This window comes from Cervus canadensis, chromosome 11 (assembly GCF_019320065.1).
Source record: "Cervus canadensis isolate Bull #8, Minnesota chromosome 11, ASM1932006v1, whole genome shotgun sequence".
In the NCBI taxonomy this organism is placed as follows: Eukaryota; Metazoa; Chordata; class Mammalia; order Artiodactyla; family Cervidae; genus Cervus; species Cervus canadensis.
In genome coordinates, this window is record NC_057396.1 from 42,720,213 (window position 1) to 42,743,630 (window position 23,418).

At 50.1% G+C, this 23,418-nt stretch overlaps 2 protein-coding genes across 2 annotated transcripts in view; one reads left to right on the forward strand and one right to left on the reverse strand.

The window, feature by feature from the left end:
* Positions 1–6,456: 6,456 nt before the first annotated feature.
* Positions 6,457–7,053, reverse strand: LOC122449251 (formin-like protein 5). Its single transcript, XM_043480800.1, has one exon. It carries the CDS (start codon positions 7,051–7,053, stop codon positions 6,457–6,459), a length of 597 nt encoding a protein of 198 aa, XP_043336735.1.
* Positions 6,469–23,418, forward strand: part of DCHS1 (dachsous cadherin-related 1) — a 36,709-nt gene continuing 19,759 nt past the window's right edge. The window contains exons 1-2 of the mRNA XM_043481094.1: positions 6,469–6,759; positions 21,411–23,321. Of these exons, the coding sequence (XP_043337029.1) occupies positions 21,531–23,321 (1,791 nt within the window). The 5' untranslated portion in view covers positions 6,469–6,759; positions 21,411–21,530. The remainder of the gene's footprint in view (positions 6,760–21,410; positions 23,322–23,418) is intronic.

A 23,418-nucleotide genomic window follows, 5' to 3' on the forward strand; every position in this document is an offset into this window, starting at 1 on the left:
GAAGGAATCTTTATATATTCTTTCTTATATTCAGCATATACTATGCTTAGTGGCTCAGTCCTGTCCAACTCTTTGTGACCCCATAAGCTGTTGCACGCCAGGCTCCTCTGTCCATGGGGATTCTCCAGGCAAGAATACTGGATGGGTTCCCATGCCCTCCTCCAGGAGATCTTTCCAACCCAAGGATCAAACCCAGGTCTCCCGCATTACAGTCAGATTCTTTACCATCTGAGCCACCAGGAAAACCCAAGAATACTGGAGTGGGTAGCCTATCTCTTCTCCAGGGGATCTTTCCTACCCAAGAATTGAACCGGGGTCTCCTACATTGCAGGCGGATTCTTTACCAGCTGAGCTACCAAAGAAGCCCATATTCAGCATAAATGAATATTATTTATTCATTTGCCCATCAATGGAAACTTAGGTTGTTTCCACATCTTGGCTTTTCTGAATAATGCCACAATGGACATGAGGTGCAGATATCTTTTCCAGATAGTAATTTCATTTCCTTTGGATATAGCAGAATTGCTGGATCATATGGTGGTTCTATTTTTAATTTCTTGAGGAACTACCGTTATGTTTTCCATGAAGGTTGTACCAGTTTACATCACCACTAGCAGTATACAAGGGTTCACTGTTCCTCCACATCTTTGCCAGCATTTTATGTCTTGTTTTTTGATAACAGCAATCCTAACAGGTTTGAGGTGATATCTCATTGTGGTTTTGATCCACACTTTCCTGGTTAGTGATGTTGAGCACGTTTTCACGTGCCTATTGGTCATATATTTTTTCTCTGGAAAAGTTCTATTAAGATCCTTCTCTTATTTTTAAGTTGGGTTATTTGGTTTTTTTGCTCTTGAATTGTATGAGTTCCTTATATATTTTGGATATTAACCCCTTAGTGGTTATATGTGGTTTGCCAATATTTTCTCCCCTTCCGTAGGTTGCTTTCTCATTTTGTTGATGGTCTGCTTTGGTGTTCAGAAGATTCTCAGTTTGATGCAGCCCCACCTGTTAATTTTTCCTTTTGCTCCCTTTGCTTTTAGTGTCAAATCCAAAAAGTCATTGCCAAGATCAATGTCAAGCAGCTTACCCCCAAGGTTAAAGTTCTCCTAGGAATTTTATCATTCCAGGTCCTAATGTTCAAATCTAGTCCCACTTTGAACTGATTTTTTGAGTATGGTATCAGAAAAGGTTCTGGTTTCATTCTTTTGCCCACAGACATCCAGTTTTCCCAGCACTAATATTAAAGACACTATCCTTTCCCCATTGTGTATTTTTGGTACCTTTGTTGAAAATTAATTAAATGTATGAGTTTACTTGTGGGTTCTCTATTCTGTTCCATTGATCTATATGTCTGCTTTTATACAGATATCATACTGTTTTGATTACAGCTTTGTAATACAGTTTGAAATCAGGAGGTGTGATGCCTCTGGCTTCATTCTTCCTCTGCTGTCTTTGAATCATTAAGATCATCAGCTACATCTTAAGTTCAGCATCTAATGGAGACCTATGAGACCTCATCTAAGTGTCGTAATTTTTCTCTGCTGACAACTCTCATTCTAGAAGCAGTTTCCTTCCTTGGCTTTTATGATGGCACATTGGACACTACTCTCTTGCTCAGTTCTTACCTTGTTGACCACTTCTCCCCAACCCCCTTCATGGCTCTTCTTTTGTTATCCACCCTTAATGCTGCCCAGACACTCTTTTCACTATAGATTCTCTGCAGGTGACCACATCCATTCTCATGGGTCCACTTAACCACTACAGACTGACAGACTGATGTCTCCAAAATATCTTTCCTCAGCTTACCTGAGTTCCAAATTTTATACTCAACCACCTCCTTCACATCTTCATTGGGATATCTCACATACATGTTAAAGTCATCATGTCCAAAACCAAATTCATTATCATATCTCTCTCCTCTCAAACATGCTCATCCTTTTCTTCCCAAACATAGTGAGTAACATCACTAATGTACAGACCAGGAAGGTGTAAGTCGTCTTATACTCTTCCTGCACCACCACTCCTCACTTCTAGTCAGCCATCAGGAATGTAGTCCCTAGGGACTTCACTAGTGGTCAAGTGGCTAAGACTGAGCTCCCAACGCCGGGTGCCTGGGTTTGATCCCTAGTCAGAGAACTACATCCCACATGCTGCAACAAAGATCCTGGGTGCTGCAACTAAGACTGGGTGCAGCCAAATAAGTAAATAAAGATTTTCTCACAGACTTAGAAAACTAATTTATGGTTGCTGGGGGGAAGGAATAGTTAGGGAGTCTGAGATGGTCATGTACACACTACTATATTTAAAATGGATAACCAACAAGGACCTTTTGTACAGCACATGGAACTCTGCTCAAGGTTATGTGGCAGTTTGGATGGGAGGAGGGTTTGAGGGAGAATGTATACACGTATATGTATAGCTGAGTCCCTTCATTGCTCATCTGAAACTATCACAACACTGTTAATCAACTATACTGACTTTATATATGTGTATATTTTACATATATGTATATTTTTATACAAAATAAAAAGTTAAAAACTTTAAAAAGAATTGTAGTCTCTAAAACTTCTCTCATATCTTACTCTTCTTTTCTAATCCTACTACTAACTTAGTTTAGATCCTCACTACAAGCCAGGTTTTGCCAACAAAGGTCCATCTAGTCAAGACTATGGTTTTTCCAGTAGTCATGTATGGATGTGAGAGTTGGACTATAAGGAAAGCTGAGCACCGAAGAATTGATGCTTTAGAACTGTGGTGTTGGAGAAGACTCTTGAGAGTCCCTTGGACTGCAAGGAGATCCAACCAGTCCATCCTAAAGATCAGTCCTGGGTGTTCATTGGAAGGACTGATGCTGAAGCTGAAACTCCAATACTTTGGCCACCTGATGCAAAGAACTGACTCATTTGAAAAGACCCTGTTGCTGGGAAAGAATGAAGGTGAGAGAAGAAGGGGACGACAGAGGATGAGATGTTGGATGGCATCACCGACTCAATGGACAAGAGTGTGAGTAATCTCCAGGAGTTGCTGATGGACAGGGAGGCCTGGCATGTTGCAGTCCATGGGGTCACAAAGAATTGGACACAACTGAGCACCTGAACTGAACTATGCCTGCAATCCCATGCTTTCCTCTATCATTATACTACCCAGTGCCAATGTACAGATCTGTCTTCACAGCTTCTGAATACTCCTTAGTCATAGCCTAACAATATATCCTAAGCATAAAGCTGGCACATAGTGGCCATTAATACATATCTTCAATAAAGAAAGATAAGAGAATTTAGGTTCTCTGATTTGAAAAACTCTCTGGCCCCCTAAAACACCTGTCCCTTGCCCCCTGCAATAGACCTCTCTCCTTCCTGTAGTCTAGCCTTATTATTTATTTTAAGTCTAGCCTTTTTAAAGAACAGGCTGTACTGCATGTCTTCAGTTCCTCATCCCTTACCCAACTCCTTTACTGACTGCTAACTAATTTCCACCCCTGCCACTCCCCCTACCTTGTCTCCAAGGTCATCAATGCTCTCCCTCTGGCCAAGTCCAATGGATACTTTTCAGTCCTTGCCTCCCTGGATTCTTCTGTGTCATTCAACCCTGATCAGCACTCCTTGCCTAAGATGGTTTCTCGTTTTCCCAGTGAGAAAACCCAGAAAGCTTTTTGACCAAACTGAAAACATGTACCTTGAGGGATGAGGCTGAAACAACCAAAATTCTACTTCTATCAGTTAATGGACTTTATTATACATATATTTAAATTCATGTATCATCACAAAGGGCTTCCCAGATGATGCTAATGGTACAGAATACTGCCAATGCAGGAGACACAAGAGATGCAGGTTCAGTCCCTGGGTAAAGAAGATCTCCTGGAGTAAGAAATGGCACCCCACTCCAGTATTCTTGCCTGGAAAATTGCATGGGCAGAGGAGCCTGGCAGGCTACAGTCCATGGGGTCACAAAGAGTCAGACACAACTGAGCAACTGGGCACAGCACAGGATCATCGTGAAATATAAATATTTATAAATAATATATTGATTTATAAACATGCCTTTCTTTCCATATTCATAATTCAATAAATAATTTAATGCATCTTTTAACATGAATTATCCAAAGCAGTATCTTCCTCATTATTAGGGTCACTTTTTCAGCCATCTTATCTATTTTCCAAAACAGATGACCTTCTCTTCAGTCTAAGTGCAGAATTTGGGTGAGGACACAGCACAGTTTGAATCCATATGTAATGCAGTCATTGGAAACTTTATCCCAAGTTACAGGTCCCATTTGCATCACGCTAAGGCAGTTAATGTTTGGCTTGCATCCTGCAAGAGTATATTCATGACTTCTAAAAGTCACTTAATTTTTTTGCCTTTTATTTATTTTTTTTTTTTGCCTCTTAAAAATAACTTTTTAGATTTGTTCTGTACTGAAGTATAATATATAGAAAATGGTCTAAGCCGTAAGTGTTTGGCTTAATGAATAGTCACAGAGTAAAACATCTATATAGCATCACTCAGGCCAAGAGAGAGAACATTTCCAGCAGCCTAGAACCCCTCCCAAATACTACAGTACTGCTTTTTAAAGCACTGTTTATAAAACATCCTTAGAAACATCCAACACATGCAGTTGTGAGACTGTATTACCAGGAATAGTTATCAAAGCTGGGACTATCGATTCTGTGGCAAGTGACTTACACAGTCAACTATTACTGAGGACATTTCAGGTTAATGGGTCTTGCCCGAACAGTAAAAATAGATAGTGTTTATGGACCACTTACTATGTGCCAAGTATATTTACATTTATTTAATAATTTAACCCTAAGTCTGGCTTTGTAGATGATAAAACTGAGTCAAAGACAGGTTAAGTGAATTTCTAAAAGCCACACAGCTTGTAAATGGCAGGGTCTGGACCCCAAGTCAGGCAGTCTGGCTCCAGAGTCCACAAGCTTAGTCACCATACCATACTGCCCTATCCAGTGGTTTGTTGTTCAAAATAAAGTAAATGAGAGCAAACCCTGTAATATGAGAGACTTTGTAAGGACTCAAGTATAAGGTTACTCCCTCTTTCCTTTGGTATGATTTTGGAAAAACAAAACAGCAAAAACCTCACCCTATATTCAAGCTTATATGGTATTTGCAGATGATTCCCAAATATTTATGTCCATCCCAGACCGCTCTTCTAAGCTACAGACCTACCTAGCCAACAGGCACTTCAAAGTCAGCAGCCCAAATCAAAAGTCATCATCTTCCTAAAATCAGCCTTCTGCAAGCTACTCCTCCTCCTTTTGTCCAACGCAGTGAATGTCACCACCAAACCCAGCTGCCCAAGCCAGAAACCTGGATGCTATCAAGGATTCCAGCGTCTTCACCCCTCTTGAAAAAATCACACTCCCTTCTGCTTGAATTGAAACTGTTTTCTCTCCCCAGAAGTTCCTGATTTCTTTGTACCATTTGCACAAGTCTCAAGGTCCAGAATACCTTTAGACTCACAGCCTACACTCAGTCATAAGGAAAGACAGAGAAGAGGGATCAAAACTTTTTTAGTTCTTTAACACTGTCCGCCTCCATCTGATGGACTTATTTTCATTTTCTCTCCCAGTTGGCCCCTCAAGACCCTTCCTACCTCCCTGCCCAGTTTCCATCTCCCTTTCCTTTTCTGAGAAGTATATACCCTGAGTGAGAACACCCACCCTAAATCTCCTCGTTCCAGTCCCTTCCATCTGGAGCCTCAACTTTGGGATAAAAGAGGAAGTGAGGAAGGGAGAACTAGGCGACGAAAAAGGGAAAAGGAATAAAGAGCATGGGATAAACAGAAGTGATCAGGAGCGAATGGAGAGATTCACAAGGAAGCAGAGGATGGGGAAAGAGAGATGACAGAGGAAATTGGGAGGTAAGGGGATGTGGGGAGGAAACACGGAGAAAGGGACAAGGAGAAGGGGTTGGGGAAAAAGAGGTGGGGAGACGGGAAAGGAGAAGGGCAGGCAAAGGACACGGGGAGAACTGGTGTGGAGAAGAGGTGAGGAGAGAGGATCCAGGAGAAGGGATGGAAGATAGGAGGCTGGAGAGGAAAGAATGGGGAGATGGGACGAGAAGAAGACGATGGGAAGAAGGGAGAGGGAACGGGGAGAAAAGGGTTCGGAGGGGAGGAGACTAGAACAGTGAGGGAGAAGAGCGGACGGCGGGGGAATAGGAGGCGGGAAAGAAGATGGAAGAGCAGGACGAGAAGGAGAAGGGGACGCGGAGAGGGGATGCGGAGAACGGGACGGGGAAAGGGGACCGGGCGCTTGGACCGGGAGAAGGGAAGGGACCGGGGACGCGGGGACGGCGCGGCGCTGGGGCCGGATCCGGCCGGGGATGGGGCCGGGAAGTCGAGGGGCGGAGGGAGGACGGGCTGGGGGGGCCGCGGCGCGGAGCGCGGGTGGGGGCGGAGGCGGGGGCTCGCGGGCGGAGGGGCGGGGGTTCGGGTTACCGCGCGGAGGGCGGGGGAGGGGAGGGGAGGGGGCGCGGGGCCGCGGCGGCGAATCTCGCATCCTCCGCGGGGCGGCTGTGGAGGAGGCGGCGCCCCGGCGGCGGCGGCGGCGGACGGACCGATCGACGGGCGGGGGCGCGCGGACCGACGGCCAGTCTCCCGGAGCTGCTCGCGGACTGAGAGACAGTGGCGGCGGACGATGCGCAGCCCCAGGCCCCGCGCGGGCGGGCGCTGCCCGGGGGGCTGACCGCGCCGGACGGCGCCCCAGGACCGGGCGAGAGAGCCCGCGCCGCGCGGAGGTCAGTGCCCGCGGCCGCCCGGCCCGTCCGGCCGCGCCCGCCGGCCCGCCGGCCTCTCCCGGGCGGCGGTGGCGGCGACGGAGCCGGGGGCTTTGTTCTGAGCTGGAGACAATGGGGGAGGGGGGGCCTGGGCCTGCGGGACGAGGGCTGGCGTGAACGTGAGCGTGGGGGCAGGGCTGGGGGTCTTTGTGCTGCGTGTGTCATCGCGTCGGGTGTGCGGCGGCGTGAGTGTGCCGGGGGTGTGGGCAGGGTGTGTGTGTGCTCCTCCGAGTGTGAGTGTGAGCGCGAGTGCATCGCCGAGTGTGAGTCAGTGCGTGTCACTGGGGAGTTGTGTGTCTGCGTGTATGTGTCTGGCCGTGTGTACGTGCGTGTCACTACGATGGGGTGTGGGTCAGAGTGAGTGTGTGTCTGGTGAGCGAGTCCTTGTGAGGGAGAGTGTGTGTGTGTGTGTGTGTGCGTGTGTGTGTGTATGTGTGTTGCCCGCCTCTGTGGGAGCCATGTGTCAGAATGTGGAGGATGGGTGTGTGACAGACAAACGGAGACAAAGAAGCTGAGGGGGGAGAAGTAAAGAGAAACAGAAGAGACAGGCCAAGCCCAAGCTGGAGGCCTGTCACCCAGAAATGTGTTGAGTTTGTGTCCGGGATGCCTAGATCAGAATCCCGCACAGGGGACAGAGGGAGGTCACCACCAGCCTCGGCCCACGTGGAGGGGGTGGGGAAGGGGAGGTCCAGGAGCACAATGAACTCAGTGTGGCGTGGGCTGGGCCCGCAGCCACGGGGTCATAGGCCAGAAAAATATTGTTGCTAATGTCAACTCCTCAAATACCCACAGGGGACACAGTCACAGGCAGCACACATCCACAAGAGATGCCTTCGCAGCCACCACACACCCCCCGGAAGCACTGTCAGAGCCAACACACATTTACAGAAGGTGCTCTGAGAACAGTGCGCACCCACAGCAGAAATGGTGCAGCCAACACATTCCCGCAGGACCTCTGTCAAAGCCAGCACACAGCATGGGAGACACGGTTGCTGCCAGCACCTTTCCTGAGACACTGACGGAGCAACACGCATCCATGGGGAGCCTGTCACAGCCCACCAGCATCTAGGTTGTACTTCAGGGCTGTCTGTACATAGCAGGTGTCTCAGAGACCGGACACTAACGGGAAGCTGTGTTACAGTCACTCTTACCAACATCCCATAAGAAACACTTTTAGGTGTCCTGCACACGCCACAGACTGAGCGGTCCCAACTGCTGAATAAACTCCCATTAACTTATGATGCTCACACCAAGGCTTCTACTCACCCATAGACCTCTCAGGGTTACCCTCTGGTTCCTTGAAAACTTGGGGATTTGGATCAGTTTTTCCCTCACCCCATATCCTGTCATGGTTCTAAGTGTCCCTCCAAGTGTAGCCTCACAGTTTCTTGAGTTCTTCAGCTCCTATTACCATCTCCTCTCCCAGGACCACTCAGTGGAACTGGTCTGTCTCAGAAATTCTGCACCTACATTCCACTCTGCCCACAGCCTCCTGAGTCCTTTGAGCTCCCTGATGCCCTCACTCCCATTCCACTTACCCTTCAACCTCACAGTGATCCCTTGCCCTTAACCTTTTTGCTTTTTCTTAATCTTCTCCTCTCTGGCTTTATACTCTCCTTCCAGTGTATATGTCCAAGACCATCACTTCACCCACTCTTTGACCACTCTGTTCCGTTGTCATTGTCTTTAGACCACCCGTCCCACAAAGTCTCAACCCAGCTGGAATGATTTCCCAACCACACCAAGTGATGCTTCTATAAATTCATGCTTCTATAAATTGCACCCTCAACTGGGCCCTCCATAAATAAACAAATAGATGAAATATTTTCTAGTTTTTTACATCCCTTAACCTTGCATCCCTCATTTTTTTCAGCCGATTAGTTAGTCAACCCACTGGATCATTTATTCTGCGAACACCTATTAAGCACCTACTCTGTGCCAAGCAGTGTGATAGGCGATAGCATTACAAGGGTGAACAAAATAGACATGGTCCTTGCCCTTATGGAGCTTACAGGCCATGGGGTGAGCACTGTGACGTGGCAGCACATAGCAGGCCAACCTGAGCCCTTGAAGGGGAACTGGAAAAGGTTTTTGGAAGGAAATGACGTTGAAGCTTATGCTGGATAGATAAGTAGGAGGCTACCAAGCAGAGGAGAGGCGACGGTGAGGTGGAGTGTGTGGAGAGTATGCCAAACCTAGGGAGCAGCACCGGAAAACCCACATTAAGAAAGTATTGTATGTCTGAGGGGGAAGGCAGTCCAATGAGCCTGGCACTGGTAGCATGATGTGAGGGTGGGTCAGAGAGTCTGGGAGAGGTGAGGAAGGGTTAGTTAGGTCATGTACTTCTTGTAAGTCACATGAGAGCTTAACGAACCCAGGGATAGTTGAAAGTCGCCGAATCATTTGAAGCTGTGGTGTGATATGATCAGATCTGTCTTAAAGAGACCACTCTGACAGCAGTGTGGAGATTAGAGGGAGGCATCTGGAAGGAAGGGGATAGTTGGCTGCTGTAGGGACTCAGGAGGGGGCAGTGCTGGGCTGAACTGGAAGAATGGTGGCAGAGATTGAGGTAGTCGGTAGCTTCAGGAATTCTTTAAGCAGTGGGGTCAGAAGGACTCAGTGACAGGATGGATACGGAGGCTGAAGGAGAGGGAGGAAGGAAGGAAGAGTGGACATGACAGACAGACTTGGTCTGTCAGCCACTCAGAAAGTTGAGGCCATCCAGTTTGAATTCCCTCAGCTGTTGGAGATCCCATCCACTTCGGCCTCAGGGGAGAGACCTCACTCGACGAATTACTCTCGAGTCTTATTCATGTGTCTAGATTCTCCCTGTGCACTCTTGTTCCTCCTGTGAGCACATGAAGAGCCTGCAGGCTCTCCTACTTTCCTGCACTCTGAAATACCTGACTAGCTAAGACGCTCTCTCGCTTTGCTTCACTGCCTTGTTTTGTGAAAAGCTCTTCTGCACTGAACTGTTCCCACCTCCTGACCTCCCATTTATTCCTGCCCCATCTATGTAACTGCTCTCCCTAAGAGAACATGACTTCTCATTTGCCAAATCTAGGGGCTTTTTTCAAAAGTCCTCAACTGCTTGACCTCTTGGCAGGGTCCAACATTGTTGACTGTTATTTCCTCTTTGAATCATTCATGTCTAATGCCTTTTGAACTGCTATTTTATTCTGTCAACATTTGATGAGCTCTCATGTCCCAAGCACACTGCTAGGCGGTGAGAATATGATGATAGAAGACACTGTTCCTACCCTCTGCAAAGGAGACAGGCAAATAAACAGATGATGATACAATAGGGTGGGATCTGTGCATCCCTCTCTCAAAACACCTCCTGACTGTTCCTTCTCTGTCTACTTTGGGGACTCCTTTGGGTGGCACCTAGGGCTTCCCAGGCGGCACTAGTGGTAAAGAACCCGCCTGCCAATACAGGAGACACAGAAGATACGGGTTTGATCCCTGAGTCAGGAAGACCCCCTGGAGGAGAAAATGGCAAACCGCTTCAGTATTCTTGCCTGGAAGATCCCATGGACGGAGGAGCCCGGCAGGCTACAGTCCATGGGGTCGCAAAGAGTTGGACACGACCGAGCGACTGAGCACGCATGCACGCTATGTGTGATTGGGCGACCCCTAAGTGTTACGATTTATTAGAGTTCTGACTTGGACCTTCTTATCATCTCACTGTATACACCCCTCTGGGTGATCTATCTCATTCACTTCCAGGGCTTTAATTATCATCTGAATAAGCTGATGACTCCCAAATAACTTTTTCTTCCAGATCTCTCTTCAGACCCCCAGACCTGCAGACTTGCTTCCTTTTGGATTTTTACTATTGAGCCCAGACTATAGAGTCCGCTAACATGTCCCAGACCTGATCGCATCATTCCTTCCTCCCCAAAACCACCATCTCCACTCAGTTAACAAGCTACAAAGCCAGAAATTAACTGTAGCCACTCCCTCCTCTACATGTCCTCTAACCTAGAACCTGTTGGTTCTCCTTCCTTCCCAGCTTTCTCTGACATGCCATCCCCTTTTATCCATGGGCTCAGCTAGTGCCTTCATCTCACCATCTTTTCACATGACTTACAGCAAAAGTCTCCTAACTTATCTCCCTAGACGTCTACTCCTCCCTCTTCCAATACAATCTTTTCCCTAAGCAAATCCAGACATAGCATTCCCTGCGTAGCGTTCTTTAGTATCCTTGCACTATCTTGGGTGAGATTTCTACATTAAGGAGGCTTCAGAGATCTGTCACTATCTGGCTCCCCCCAGCCTCCCCAGCCTCATAGCCTGTCCTGTTTCCATAGTTCCCTCACATTGCAAGTCCCGGCCATGCTGAATTCCTTGTCGTTCTCCAAAGACGCTGCATTCTTCCATGCTTCTGGCCCTTCAGACACACAGCTCTGTGCCTGAAAAGCCCTTTACTCCCTTTGTCTCCTGGCTGACCCCTTCCCATCCTCAGCTCTCTTCTCAAACGCTCCCTTTCCTGACCACCAGACCAGCTTGGAATCCTCTTGTCTCACTGTTGTCATTGCCTCTTCACTTTTTCTCTCTCTCCCTGAGCTGGGACGTCCTTAATGGCAACGTTACATGTTATTCATCTTCACATCCCCCAGGTTCCTCTATAGACGCTTGGCAATGAACAAATGAATGAATGAGGCACCTCACAGCGCCTCGCTCACTCTCATTCACTCTTCAGAAGACTGACTCCTGGTCTCAGCTGCCCACACAATAGAGTCATTTCCACACATGCCCACGTACCCAGCAGAGACATTTCCAGTCCCCTCCCCGACAAGTTGTCCTTCCTTCCCCTACGGCTCTCCTCTTCTCTCTCTTTCACCTGGGCTTCTCTTTTCCTGGATCCTCTTCCTTGCCCCTGATCTGTACTTTATTTCTCTTTCATTCAGCTGCCAAATATTTAATAAACGTCAGAAATGTGCAGATCCAAATCTATGGGGCCACGTGGTTGTTAGGGTTCTTGGAGGGAGTGGAAGCCGAGGAAGCTCTGACATGCTATCAGGCCACAGGGCTACAGGGCTGCTCCATCTGTTCTACTCCACCAGGCCCCCTTCCTAGGAGGTGTCACGGGCTGCTCCTTCTGCTAACAGCCCCCTCGCACGTACCACTCTGTGCCCTCCTGTTCCTGGCACCCAGACCCTTCCCCTTATCAGGTTTCCAGGTTGCCCTCTTCCTCTTTTTTTCTGCCTGTTGGTAGTAACAGAAGTAAGATCAGACTTTCTGATGCCCTGGCACCTGCAAGCAAAAGCCCCTCTGCTGGGTTCAAGCTATCGGATCCCTTCGCCTTCCTGGTTTCCTGCTGCCTGCCCCTCCCTTCAGCTCTGGTGTCTGTGTTTCCAGGTAATCCTCTTACTGCTGGGCATTTCAGCCTCTACCACTTAGGAGGGGCTTCTCAGTTCCTCTGTCCCCTGTTGAGAGGGCATCTCTTCCTAGCAGTCCACCTAGAACCCCCAGGCCTGTTGTTTATGTTTTTCTGTCTAAGCTGCTCAATGGAGGGAGCTTTTTCTTCTCAGAGCCTGGAACACACTCTCATATGCTTGGTGAGGAAGGAGGAAAGGGAGGAAAGAAAGGAGGGCTGTACCTCACACCTTCCAGTCACACCATTTATCACCTGGATCACCTTAGCTTCTCTGAGCTTCCCTTTCCTCAGTTGAATATGGAGGTAACAGTAGAGTTGTTTTGAGGATTGAGAAAGAAAATGGCTATTAAATGTTCAACTCTTAATTTAGTTTGTTTTACTTCCACAATCTCAGCCCCTCTACTACTCTTCTTCTCAACATCTCATTTCCCCAAACTCATTCTTCCCTCTACATCTCCAACTTCTCTGCTGCCTCACCAGCCTCCTGTGTACCCTGGACCCTACATATGAGAGTTAGACCTTAAGACCAGGCTCTTGCTGCTCATCCCACCACCCCTAGATCCCTCACCCTGCCCTGCCAGCCCCTGACCAATGCCCAAGCCATGTGAACAACATGAAGGCAGGGATGTGATCTGTCCAGGTCACTGATGTGTCTTTACTGCTTAGTATGGTGTTTGAGGAGATCAGTCCTGGGTATTCAGTGGAAGGATTGATGCTGAAGCTGAAACTCCAGTACTTTGGCCACCTCATGCGAAGAGTTGACTCATTGGAAAAAACCCTCATGCTGGGAGGGATTGGGGACAGGAGGAGAAGGGGACGACAGAGGATGAGATGGCTGGATGGCACTGCCGACTCGATGGACATGAGTTTGAGTAAGCTCCGGGAGTTGGTGATGGACAGGGAGGCCTTGCGTGCTGCGATTCATGGGTTCGCAAAGAGTCGGACATGAGTGACTGAGCGACTGAACTGAACTAAACTGAACTAAATGGTGTTTGGCACATTGTAGGTCAAGTATCTATTGAAATAGATACTAACTGAGTAAATATATCAATGAATTATTGCACATGCGTGCCCTGGACCCATCCCTCCTGTTTTTCCCTTTGCCTTCTAGAAACCTCCAAGCCTCCTCTGGTCACTTCCCCTCTCACTACCTGACCTCACGCCCACCTGACCCTCAACCTGGACCTATAACTGCCTTGTCACTGATCACCTCTGATCCACCTTATGTGCACGCTGGAATTACTCTCCTACCCACAGTTCTCAGGCACCTTCCCTGTTCGGTTGCCTGGCCATTTCCATGACCCTTTATCAGGCTGCTCCATGTCCTCCAGCAGAGAAGCAATACTGTAGATGAGAAAGCACTAACTTTGGAGTCTGTTGGAGCTGTGTTGCAGATGCTTCTCTGCTACCTGCTCTGAGCTTTTGTCTCCTCACCTGTAGAATAACACTTATCCCAGGGTTATTGTGAGCATCTGGCACACAATGGTAGCTGACATTCATTGAGCCTTCACTGTGTGCCAGCCACCATGCTAAGTTTTTCGTGGCATTCTTTCATTTAACTCCCCTATCAACTATATAAAACAGGCACTTTGATCCCCATTTTACAAAAGAGAAAACTCAGGCCTAGAAAGATTAAACAATTTTCCCAGGATTACACCATAAGCAGCAGAGTCTGAATTTGACTCAGCAGAGCCCATCTTCCTAACCACCGTAGCTTGTGCACTTATAAAATGCCTACTCTATGCCACACACTATTCTAACTGCAAATACACTATAGTGTTATTACTGTTCCTATTTTATAAACGAGCAAATGGAAGCACTGAACATTTAAATGGCTCACCAAAGGTTACATAACTAGCAAGTGAGAAACTGGAGAGAAATCCCAGAGTTGGTTTGGCCCAAGTCCAGTCTTCAGCACTGTCCTGTCCTTCCTCACCATGACACATTGCCTCTCTTTTCTAGGTGTGCAGTAAGCACATGTTGATGGATGACTCTATGCTGACATCTTGTCTATGGCTAGTTCATTCATTCCCTGTCGTTTCCCACTGCAAGAGGCTTGCTCCCTTAGGAGTCTCCTGAAATGATTCTCCCCAAGATCACTATGACCTTATTACTGCTAAAACCAATGGTCACTTCTCAGTCTTCATCTTACTTGGCCTCTCAGCAGCATTGGACACTACTGACCTTTTTGAAATGCTCTCTCCTTAACTTCTGAGATATGGCCTCCTCATTCCTCTCCAAGAAGAATTAAGTTCTCCTTGGCTGCCCCTTGAATGTACTCTTCCCCAGGGTTCTGTCTTAGTCTCTTTTTTCTCTCCACACATCCTAGCTGATGGGTCTCCGCACCCAAGAGTCTCAGTTACTCCTTAGCAGGTCCAAATCCATATCTCCAAACAGACCTCTATCCTCAGCTCCAGACCTGCAAATCTAACTGTGTGAGGGACATCCCCATGAGAAGACCCCAACAGGCACCCCCAAAATGGCTCTCCTCTGTGGTATCCTAATGGCCCCACATTGGTAATCAGACCAGCATTAATGGGAGTCAACCTAGAGCCCTTCTGTTCCCTCACCCTTCCTGAAGGGTAGGTGGCCAAGTCTTGTCAACCTCACCTCCTCACATTTTTCTTCTGTCTACTCTGTCCCACTGCCACTGACCTGGGCTACAAACACCCTGTCCTTGGTGCCCCTCCTCCCGTGGGTTCTCTTCTCCAGGTCTCCACTGTCTTGCTAGGTCTCTCCCTTCAGCTCCCCTGTAATTTCTGCCTCCCTCCATCTTTCCCTTCTCCATGAATCTCAGGCAGCGTGGAGTGCATACTCCTGGGATAAGATCAAGGCTATGTCAGAAGGAGGACAAAAATAATCACTTTAGGTTTTGGTAAGCTAAGTCTAGATGCTAAAACTTTAAAGATAACCACAAGAAATAGAGAAATAAAATGGATAACTTTAAAGCCAGTGAAGTGATAAAGACATACTAGAAATGATAAAAACCTAATTCTGAAGAGTAACTTTTCAAGAGAAGGGAGAAACCATGCAACTGGAGTGGGTACAGTCCGCAATTAGATTAGTAATCATTAAATAAATAAATGCTTTATTAAAAAAAAAAAAAAGGCTGTGTTAACTCAGGACAGTTGTTTAACTCCCAGCCCCAGTTTCCTCGCTGAAAGGTGGGACACCTCCCTGACCCAGGCTGTTAGGATGATTAAGATGATTAAATAAGGCACCGTCTATGAATTGCCAGCACACTAACAGCTCAGAAAAGAAATTTTCCTTCTGCCTTCTGTGCTCACATCCGTCCCGGCCTCTCCCTGAGGTGCCTAATGGGAACCAGTCCTCGGGAGAGACAGAGCCAGGCCCGGGCACTGCCCAGCTGCCCATCCATGAGGTTGTCCAGGGGACATCCAGGGAAGCCAGCTTGTCAGCCTTCTCCTCTTCCTCCTGTCCTCACTCCTCCTTTCCTCTTTTCTGCTCCCCACACCCTCTCCCCAGCCCTAACTCCTTCCTTTATTTATGCTCCCCCCTCACTCCAGCCCAGCTGTTCCCGTCTCTGACTTACCTCCCCTTTCTGTGTGAACTCCTCACTCTTTCCTTTGCCGACACACACTCACTCTCCCCCAGTCTTGCTCCCAGTCATCCCCTGTGAGAACTCTCGCCTCTCTTCCTTTCTCCTTTATGCCTGGCCCTGTTCCTTCACCTCCCTTCGCCCAAGGCAACCCTCTTCTTCCTCCACCTCTGGGCCAGTCTGCCTTTTGCAGCCCCCTCCTCACTCTGTTGTCTTTCTGGTCCCTGCCCCTTCCTGGCCCTGGGACAGGAAGTTGAGGGAGGAGGCCTGCGAGGTGCCAGCTCCCCCAGCTTCCCCTCAGCACCTCAGGCCACTCCTCTGCTTCCTTCTGGAGCACCCTTCCCTTATGGTCCCCCTGCGACTCCCCCTCAGCGCACCTCTTTCCTCTCCCATGTTCCCCCTGCTCCCAGGTCCTATAGACACACAGGCTGTGTGTGTGCGTTAGGGGTGGGGGGGTGTGGATTGACATCACATTGCAGGCCCCAATGAACAGTCTCGCCCCTCCCCCTCCTAATGAGAACCAGCTGTGGTTCCAGAGGCCCAGATGTGGGGCTAGAGGGGGAGAGTAGGATGGAGCCAGAGGACAGAGTAACAGGCCCGGGACGGGGCGAGGGCATGTAGCAAGGAGATCTGGGCGGGGGGAGCAGTGTGACCAGTCTAGCGGGAGAAAGAAGACAGATCTGGGTAGGAGGCAGGACAGAATGGGAAAATAGACAAGATGGATGGTTTAGACCGGATCTGGGGGAAGGGGTGGGACAGACCTGGAGAGGGAAAGAGACAGGAACAGGGAGGAGGAGCAAGTCTTGGGGAAGAAGCAGTGAGAAACCCTGGACAGATGGGGAGATGGTGCTGAGAAGAGAGTTGGAGAGAGGATGAGACAGTCTCGGGAGAGAGTCTGGAGTTCGAGTTTGGAGCTGGAAGCCCTGGAGCAGGAAGTGATGAGGCACAGTCCAGACAGGCCCCAGGGACCTCAAGGTCACAGCTGCAGCCGCAGAGCTGACCACGAGTGCCCCGGCAGCGTGTGTGAGAGCGTGCCGGCGTGTGGGTGGGTCTGCCAGCGGGAGTCTGCGCAGGGGTGAATGTGGTCTGTCTGTGTCCGTGAGAGGAAGGGTGTGTGGGAGTGTGTGTGCGTGCTTGTCTACGTGAGGCCTGTGGGAAAGTGTCTTTCTGTGTGTATGTGTCTGTGTGGACAAAAGCATGCCTGTGTGTCTGTACTTGTGCCTGCATGTGTTAGGTGGGGAGGAAGGTTCCAGGTGAATGAACGCGTGTGTGTGAGTGATAACCTGCTCTCTGTATGTGTGAGGAAGGGCATCTCTCTATATGTAAGAGTAGCCTCTGTCTGTGTGAGTGTGAGTGTGTATGGAGTGTGCCGGTCTGCCTGTACTCAAATCTGTGCATCTCTGTGCCTGGCTATGTGTGGGCCTGTGACTTCATGAGGAGGCACCTTTGTGCGTCCACTGTGAGGGTGTATGCGGGAGTGTGCATTGGACAGGGACCCAGGATGGCACCAGGAGGGCACCAAGGTCTGCACGACTTGGGAGAAGGGACATCTGCCTTGGCCTGGATGCCTCCTCAAGGCTGATCACTCACCTGAGAGTTACCTCACACCATTCATGCATCTTTTCATTCAGAAAACGTGCTGATCATGTGCCATGCCCTGTGCTACACAAAATTGTGGTTAAGATACAGTCCTGGCCCTCAAAGAGCTGACATTCTGTCTCTGGGTGCAGAGAACCCTGCAGAATGTAAGAAGACACTGACCTCACTGTCCGTTATCTTCTCTGCCCACCCTGCTTTCTCTGCACTGACTGATTAAATGAATAGGACCCGTTCCTAACCCTTGACCCTTACCCCAGTCTCTAGGCCTAGATCCCCAACCCTGGCTGCTGCACCACGTCTGTACACCGAGCCTCTCCCTTCTCTGGTCAGGCCTGTGTTCACTCTGCCCTTCTTGTTCTGAATTCCTCTGATCTGTTACTCCATGTGGCAGCTCCTTAGGCTTTGCAGACTTGAGCTCTGGGAAGAGGGGTTTTAGTGAACCCTACAACTCTGAAGCCAGGATAAGGAGCCTCATCAGGGATGGTGCTGGGAACCTAGGCAAGAGCACCTGCAAAGTGCCCAATTCTGGGCTCCCATTTCCATCACCTGTGATTTTCACAAAACCGCAGATACTAGGCATTACCATGGCCATTATATGGATTAGGAAAATAACATTCAGACTGCACTCAAACTTCAGGGTCCCAGCTCTCTTCATTGGCTCACACAGATGGGAGAGATGGGGTTGGAAGTATAAGTAGAGGGTCAGAAGTTCTTATCCCTGGGGAGGACAGGAAGTCCTAGAGCAGAGCAAGTCTAGAAAGACCAAAGGACAAACCTCAGTAGCCACTTCTGTGGCCACACTTCTGACCATGGTGCCTCAGGGGCACAGGCTCATGCGTGTCTGTGTGTGACAGAGTTGGCATGTCCAGGGACATTTCCCCTTCTGTCAGTAGGTGAAGGCGGTAGTGTGCAGTTATGAGATTCTGGCCATTCATTCTGCACTGCCTGCTCTCACGATATCGCTACCAAATGCTGGAGAACCTGGGACTGAGACCCTCAAGCTGCTGCCCTTGGGGATCTTCTGATTCAGTGTGGAAGGAGAGGAGAATCGGGCATACACATGAGCAAAACAGGGCTGCTATGCAGTCTGTGGCAGTGTGCATCCAAAACAGTGAGAGCCCAGTGGGGTACACAGTGGGCACTGCAGGGAGGTCACAGAGATATCACAGAAACATCCTCAGAAGACAGCATCTTGAAGTTCGAGAGGAGATGGCCAGTTGGACAGGACCTTTAAAGGATATCTCAGGACGAGAGCATAGTTCATACAAGGCAAGATGTTGCTGGGGGAACAGGTGAGGGGTTTAGTGTAGGAACGCCGGGTGCGGTGGGGCAAAGTGAATGTGAGGCATAGTGGAGATATGGTGGGGCTCAGGTCAGGAAGGTATATTAAGGGGTTGGGCTTTGTCTTGTGAATAGACATTCTATACCTAGTGTCCATGAACCTTTAAAACTGTAGGCACAGTTTGGGTGTACGCATCTGCTTTTTTTTTTTTTTTTTTTTTTCCAGAGTGGGCAGCAGTTTTCTGCCATCAGTAACGTTGAACCAGTGGAAATCTTTTGTCAGGGGTGGTTTGGTGACAGTTGTGAGGATAGCTCCAGTCAGGAGGACGTGGGTTAAGGGGTCCAATCCAGGAGGCACAGGGAGGATAAAGGGCTGTGGAAGGAATCGAAAGGAGGGATGACAGTGCTTGGACCTGGACAGCAGCAGTGTGAAAACAGGAAAGGGCAGGCTTGAGACGTGTCTCACTGAGATAGTCAGGTTTTGAAGAAGAGCAAGGAAACCAAGGAGAGTTTCTGAGTGGTGATGCTGTTCACAGGAAAGGGAAGGGAGGAGGAAAATCAGGTTGAGGTGAAGGTTAGGAATACCTTGTAAGGGAGTCCGTTTTCTGGGGGGTTATGTGTCTTCAGCACTCTCCAGAGCTGGAGATTGCAAAGTCATCAGCAAATAGACATAAAGTGATCAACACTAAAGCTGAAGCTCCAATACTTTGGCCATTTGAGGCAAAGAGCCAACTCATTGGAAAAGATCCTGATGCTGGGAAAGATTCAGGGCAGGAGGATAAGATAGTTAGATAGCATCACCAACTCAATGGACATGAGTTTGAGCAAACTCCAGGAGATAGTGAAGCACAAGGAAGCCTGGAGTGCTGCAGTCCATGGGGTCACAATGAGTCAGACACAACTGAGCATCTAAACAACAAAGAAAACAAAATGACTGATAACATTTTTAACTGAAGGCGTGGGAGGGGACAAGACCACGGAGGCAGTGTGAAAAGTGGGAAAACGTGCAGCCCTGGACTGAGTCCTGAGGGGCACCAGTTTTAAGGGCAGAGGAAGAACTTGCCCAGGAGACTGAAAAGTGGATATAGAGGTTCAATGGAAGCAAGAGGTGGGTGTCACCATATGAAGCCAAGAGGGCTAGGCTTCAAGAAGCCAGTGATCGGTGACTCAGTATTCCAGAATGATGCAACAAGAAGATGAAAAAGCGTCCATGGGATGCAGAGTGTAGTGATGGTTGGAAGCTTAGTGAAAGCAGTGTCACGGGAGAGGAAGCATAGATGGAGGAGGGTGTGAGAAGTGAGAAACTGGGGCAAGTGAACAAACCTTTCTCCACTGAAGCTGCTGTCACCCAGTCACTAAAGGCCTTCCCGGGACTTCAGGCTTCCTTCTCCTTGAATATCAGCAGTATTTGAAACGCTGTCTCCTTTAGCATTGTTGGCACCACCCTTCCCTGGATTTCTTTCTCTCTCTTTGGCCAGTTAAGGATGCCTTTGTTCAGCTGATGGTTCGGGCCAGAAATTTGCCCATCATCCTTGACCCTTCCCACTTCCTCATCCTCTGCCTTCAAGCCACCATCAAGCCCTGGCCATTCTACCTGCTAAACCAGAGCTATCCACTTCTCCCCATGTTCATAGCTGACACTCATCCAGTTCTCCATCAGAGCCACACAATGGCCTGGTGTGTGGTGAGGGGTGTCCTAAGATAACTTCCCCATCTGTGTGAGCCTGTGTTTACAAAGGTGCAGCAATGGTGATTTTCACAAGATGTTAGTCATATTGCAGTACCCTCTCTTAGAATACTTTTATGGCTTCCATTTGCCCTCAGCATAAAGTTCAAATCATCAGTATGGCCTCTGAGTCCCTGCCCCATTTCATCTCTTCTGCCTTGGCACACTACACCTCACACACATGCCCTACCCACACCCAGACACTCTCAGCCCTTTCTAGACAGTAGACTATAAGCCTCCCTTTCTGTTCCCTCTTCTGAGTCTTTTCTCATTTCTCTGTTCCCCTTCTCTGCCCACTGTTGTCTAGCTAACACCTGCATTAAGTAGATCCTGACTTGAACGCTGTTTCCTCGGGGAAGCACTCGCTGACTCCTGACTGTGATCAGCCCCTCCCTGTTCTCACAGCTCCCTGCACCTCTCCCTTGAGGCCCACATCACACTGCTAATTACTTGTCCAGTTCCTGGACTGATTTCTTTATTCACTGGTATGTCTTCAGCCTCTCCACATAGCAGGTCCTCAATCTCTTGTTGAATGGAGTAGAGAGGGAAGTAGAGCCAAAGGGGTGTGTGTGTGTATGTGTGTGTGTGGGTATGGGGGAGAGGGAAAGGAGACAGAGAGAGGAAGGGAGAGAGAGACGTCAGCATATTTAAATGTTAATAGAAGACTGGCAGAGAGGAAAAGGTTGAGGTTCAGATGACATTGCCAAGCACATGGTTATTGAGGTATTAGTCCTGAATGAGAGGAAAAATGAGAAAGAACTGGCCACATGTTCAAGTCTAGAGACGGAAGGCAGGGAATCTGAAGGCATTGAGACCTGAACAATAGGAATAAAACAACCTGCTGGGGGACGGGATGGGGGCAGGCATCGGGGTGGGCTAGGACCTGTCAGCTAAAGGTTGCAGTGGATCCTGAGGAGCTTTCTGGGCCCAAGATGGTGTGAGGCAGCATGAGGGCCCTGCGGGGAGCTGAACCCACTTCAGTCCTGGCGTGGCCTGGACCCCAGCCTCCCTGAACTGTTGATTCCTCCCCCATCATGACTTTTTTCCTTCTGATTTCCTCCCAGGTCAGAGAGCGTGAGCTGGAGCCAGGGTCCAAGTTGGACCTGATCCAAAACCTGAGCTCAAGCTGCTCCTGGAGCCTGGCCTGGAGCTGGATCCCAAGGCTCAGCTGGACTGGCCCTGCCATGCAGAAAGAGCGGGGCACTGCACCTTCGTGCCCGGGCATGCAGATCCCCAGGCCCCTCCCCCTGCTATCACTGCTGATGCTGCTGCTCCTGGGGGCGGGGGCGCCAGGTGCCTGGGGTCAGGCTGGGAGCTTGGACCTGCAGATTGATGAGGAGCAGCCAGCGGGCACGCTGATTGGGGACATCAGTGCAGGGCTTCCAGCGGGCACAGCAGCACCTCCCATGTACTTCATCTCCGCCCAGGAGGGCAGCGGGGTGGGCACGGACCTGGCCATCGATGAACACAGTGGGGTGGTCCGTACAGCCCGTGTCCTGGACCGCGAGCGGAGGGATCGCTACCGCTTCACTGCAGTCACTCCCGACGGCGCCACTGTGGAAGTTACCGTGCGAGTGGCTGACATTAATGACCACGCTCCGGCCTTCCCACAGGCTCGGGCTGTCCTGCAGATACCTGAGCATACAGCGCTTGGCACTCGCTACCCACTGGAGCCCGCTCGTGATGCGGACGCTGGCCGCCTGGGAACCCAGGGCTATGCCCTGTCTGGTGATGGGGCTGGAGAGACCTTCCGGCTGGAGACACGCCCTGGTTCGGATGGGGCCCCAGTGCCTGAGCTGGTAGTTACTGGAGAGCTGGACCGAGAGAACCGCTCACACTACATGCTGCAACTGGAGGCCTACGACGGTGGTTCACCCCCTCGGAGGGCCCAGGCCCTGCTGGACGTGGCACTGCTAGACATCAATGACCACGCCCCAGCTTTCAATCAGAGCCGCTACCATGCTGCGGTGTCCGAAAGCCTGGCCCCCGGCAGTCCTGTCTTGCAGGTGTATGCCTCTGATGCCGATGCAGGTGCCAATGGGGCTGTAACTTACGAGATCAACCGGAGGCAGAGCGAGGGTGACGGACCCTTCTCCATTGACGCGCACACGGGGCTGCTGCGCCTGGAGCGGCCGCTGGACTTTGAGCAACGTCGAGTCCACGAACTGGTGGTGCAGGCTCGGGATGGAGGGGCTCACCCTGAACTGGGCTCGGCCTTTGTGACCGTGCATGTGCGAGACGCCAATGACAATCAGCCCTCCATGACTGTCATCTTCCTGAGTGCAGACGGCTCCCCCCGTGTATCTGAGGCTGCCCCCCCGGGCCAGCTTGTTGCTCGAATCTCTGTGTCAGACCCAGATGATGGTGACTTTGCGCATGTCAATGTGTCCCTGGAGGGTGGAGAGGGCCACTTTGCGCTCAGCACCCAGGACAGCGTCATCTACCTGGTGTGTGTGGCTCGGCGGCTGGATCGAGAGGAGCGCGACGCCTACAACTTGCGAGTTACCGCGACGGACTCTGGCTCACCCCCACTGCGGGCCGAGGCTGCCTTTGTGCTACACGTCACTGATGTCAACGACAATGCGCCTACTTTTGACCGCCAGCTCTACCGACCCGAGCCTCTGCCTGAGGTTGCCCTGCCTGGCAGCTTCGTGGTGCGGGTGACGGCCCGGGATCCTGACCAGGGCACCAATGGTCAGGTCACCTACAGCCTGGCCCCAGGCGTCCACACCCGCTGGTTCTCCATAGACCCCACCTCAGGCATTGTCACTACGGCTGCTTTGCTGGACTATGAGTTGGAACCTCAGCCACAGCTAATCGTGGTGGCCACGGATGGGGGCTTGCCCCCTCTCTCCTCCTCCGCCACAGTGAGCGTGGTTTTGCAAGATGTGAATGATAACGAGCCGCAGTTCCAGAGGACTTTCTACAACGCCTCGCTGCCTGAGGGCACTCAGCCAGGAACCTGCTTCCTGCAGGTGGGTGAGCCCTCCAACACACAGCGGAGTGGTGCTGTGGGCAGGAGTGGATCAGAGGGTCGCAGGGGACCTCAGAGCAGGAACCAAGCCTTGCAGG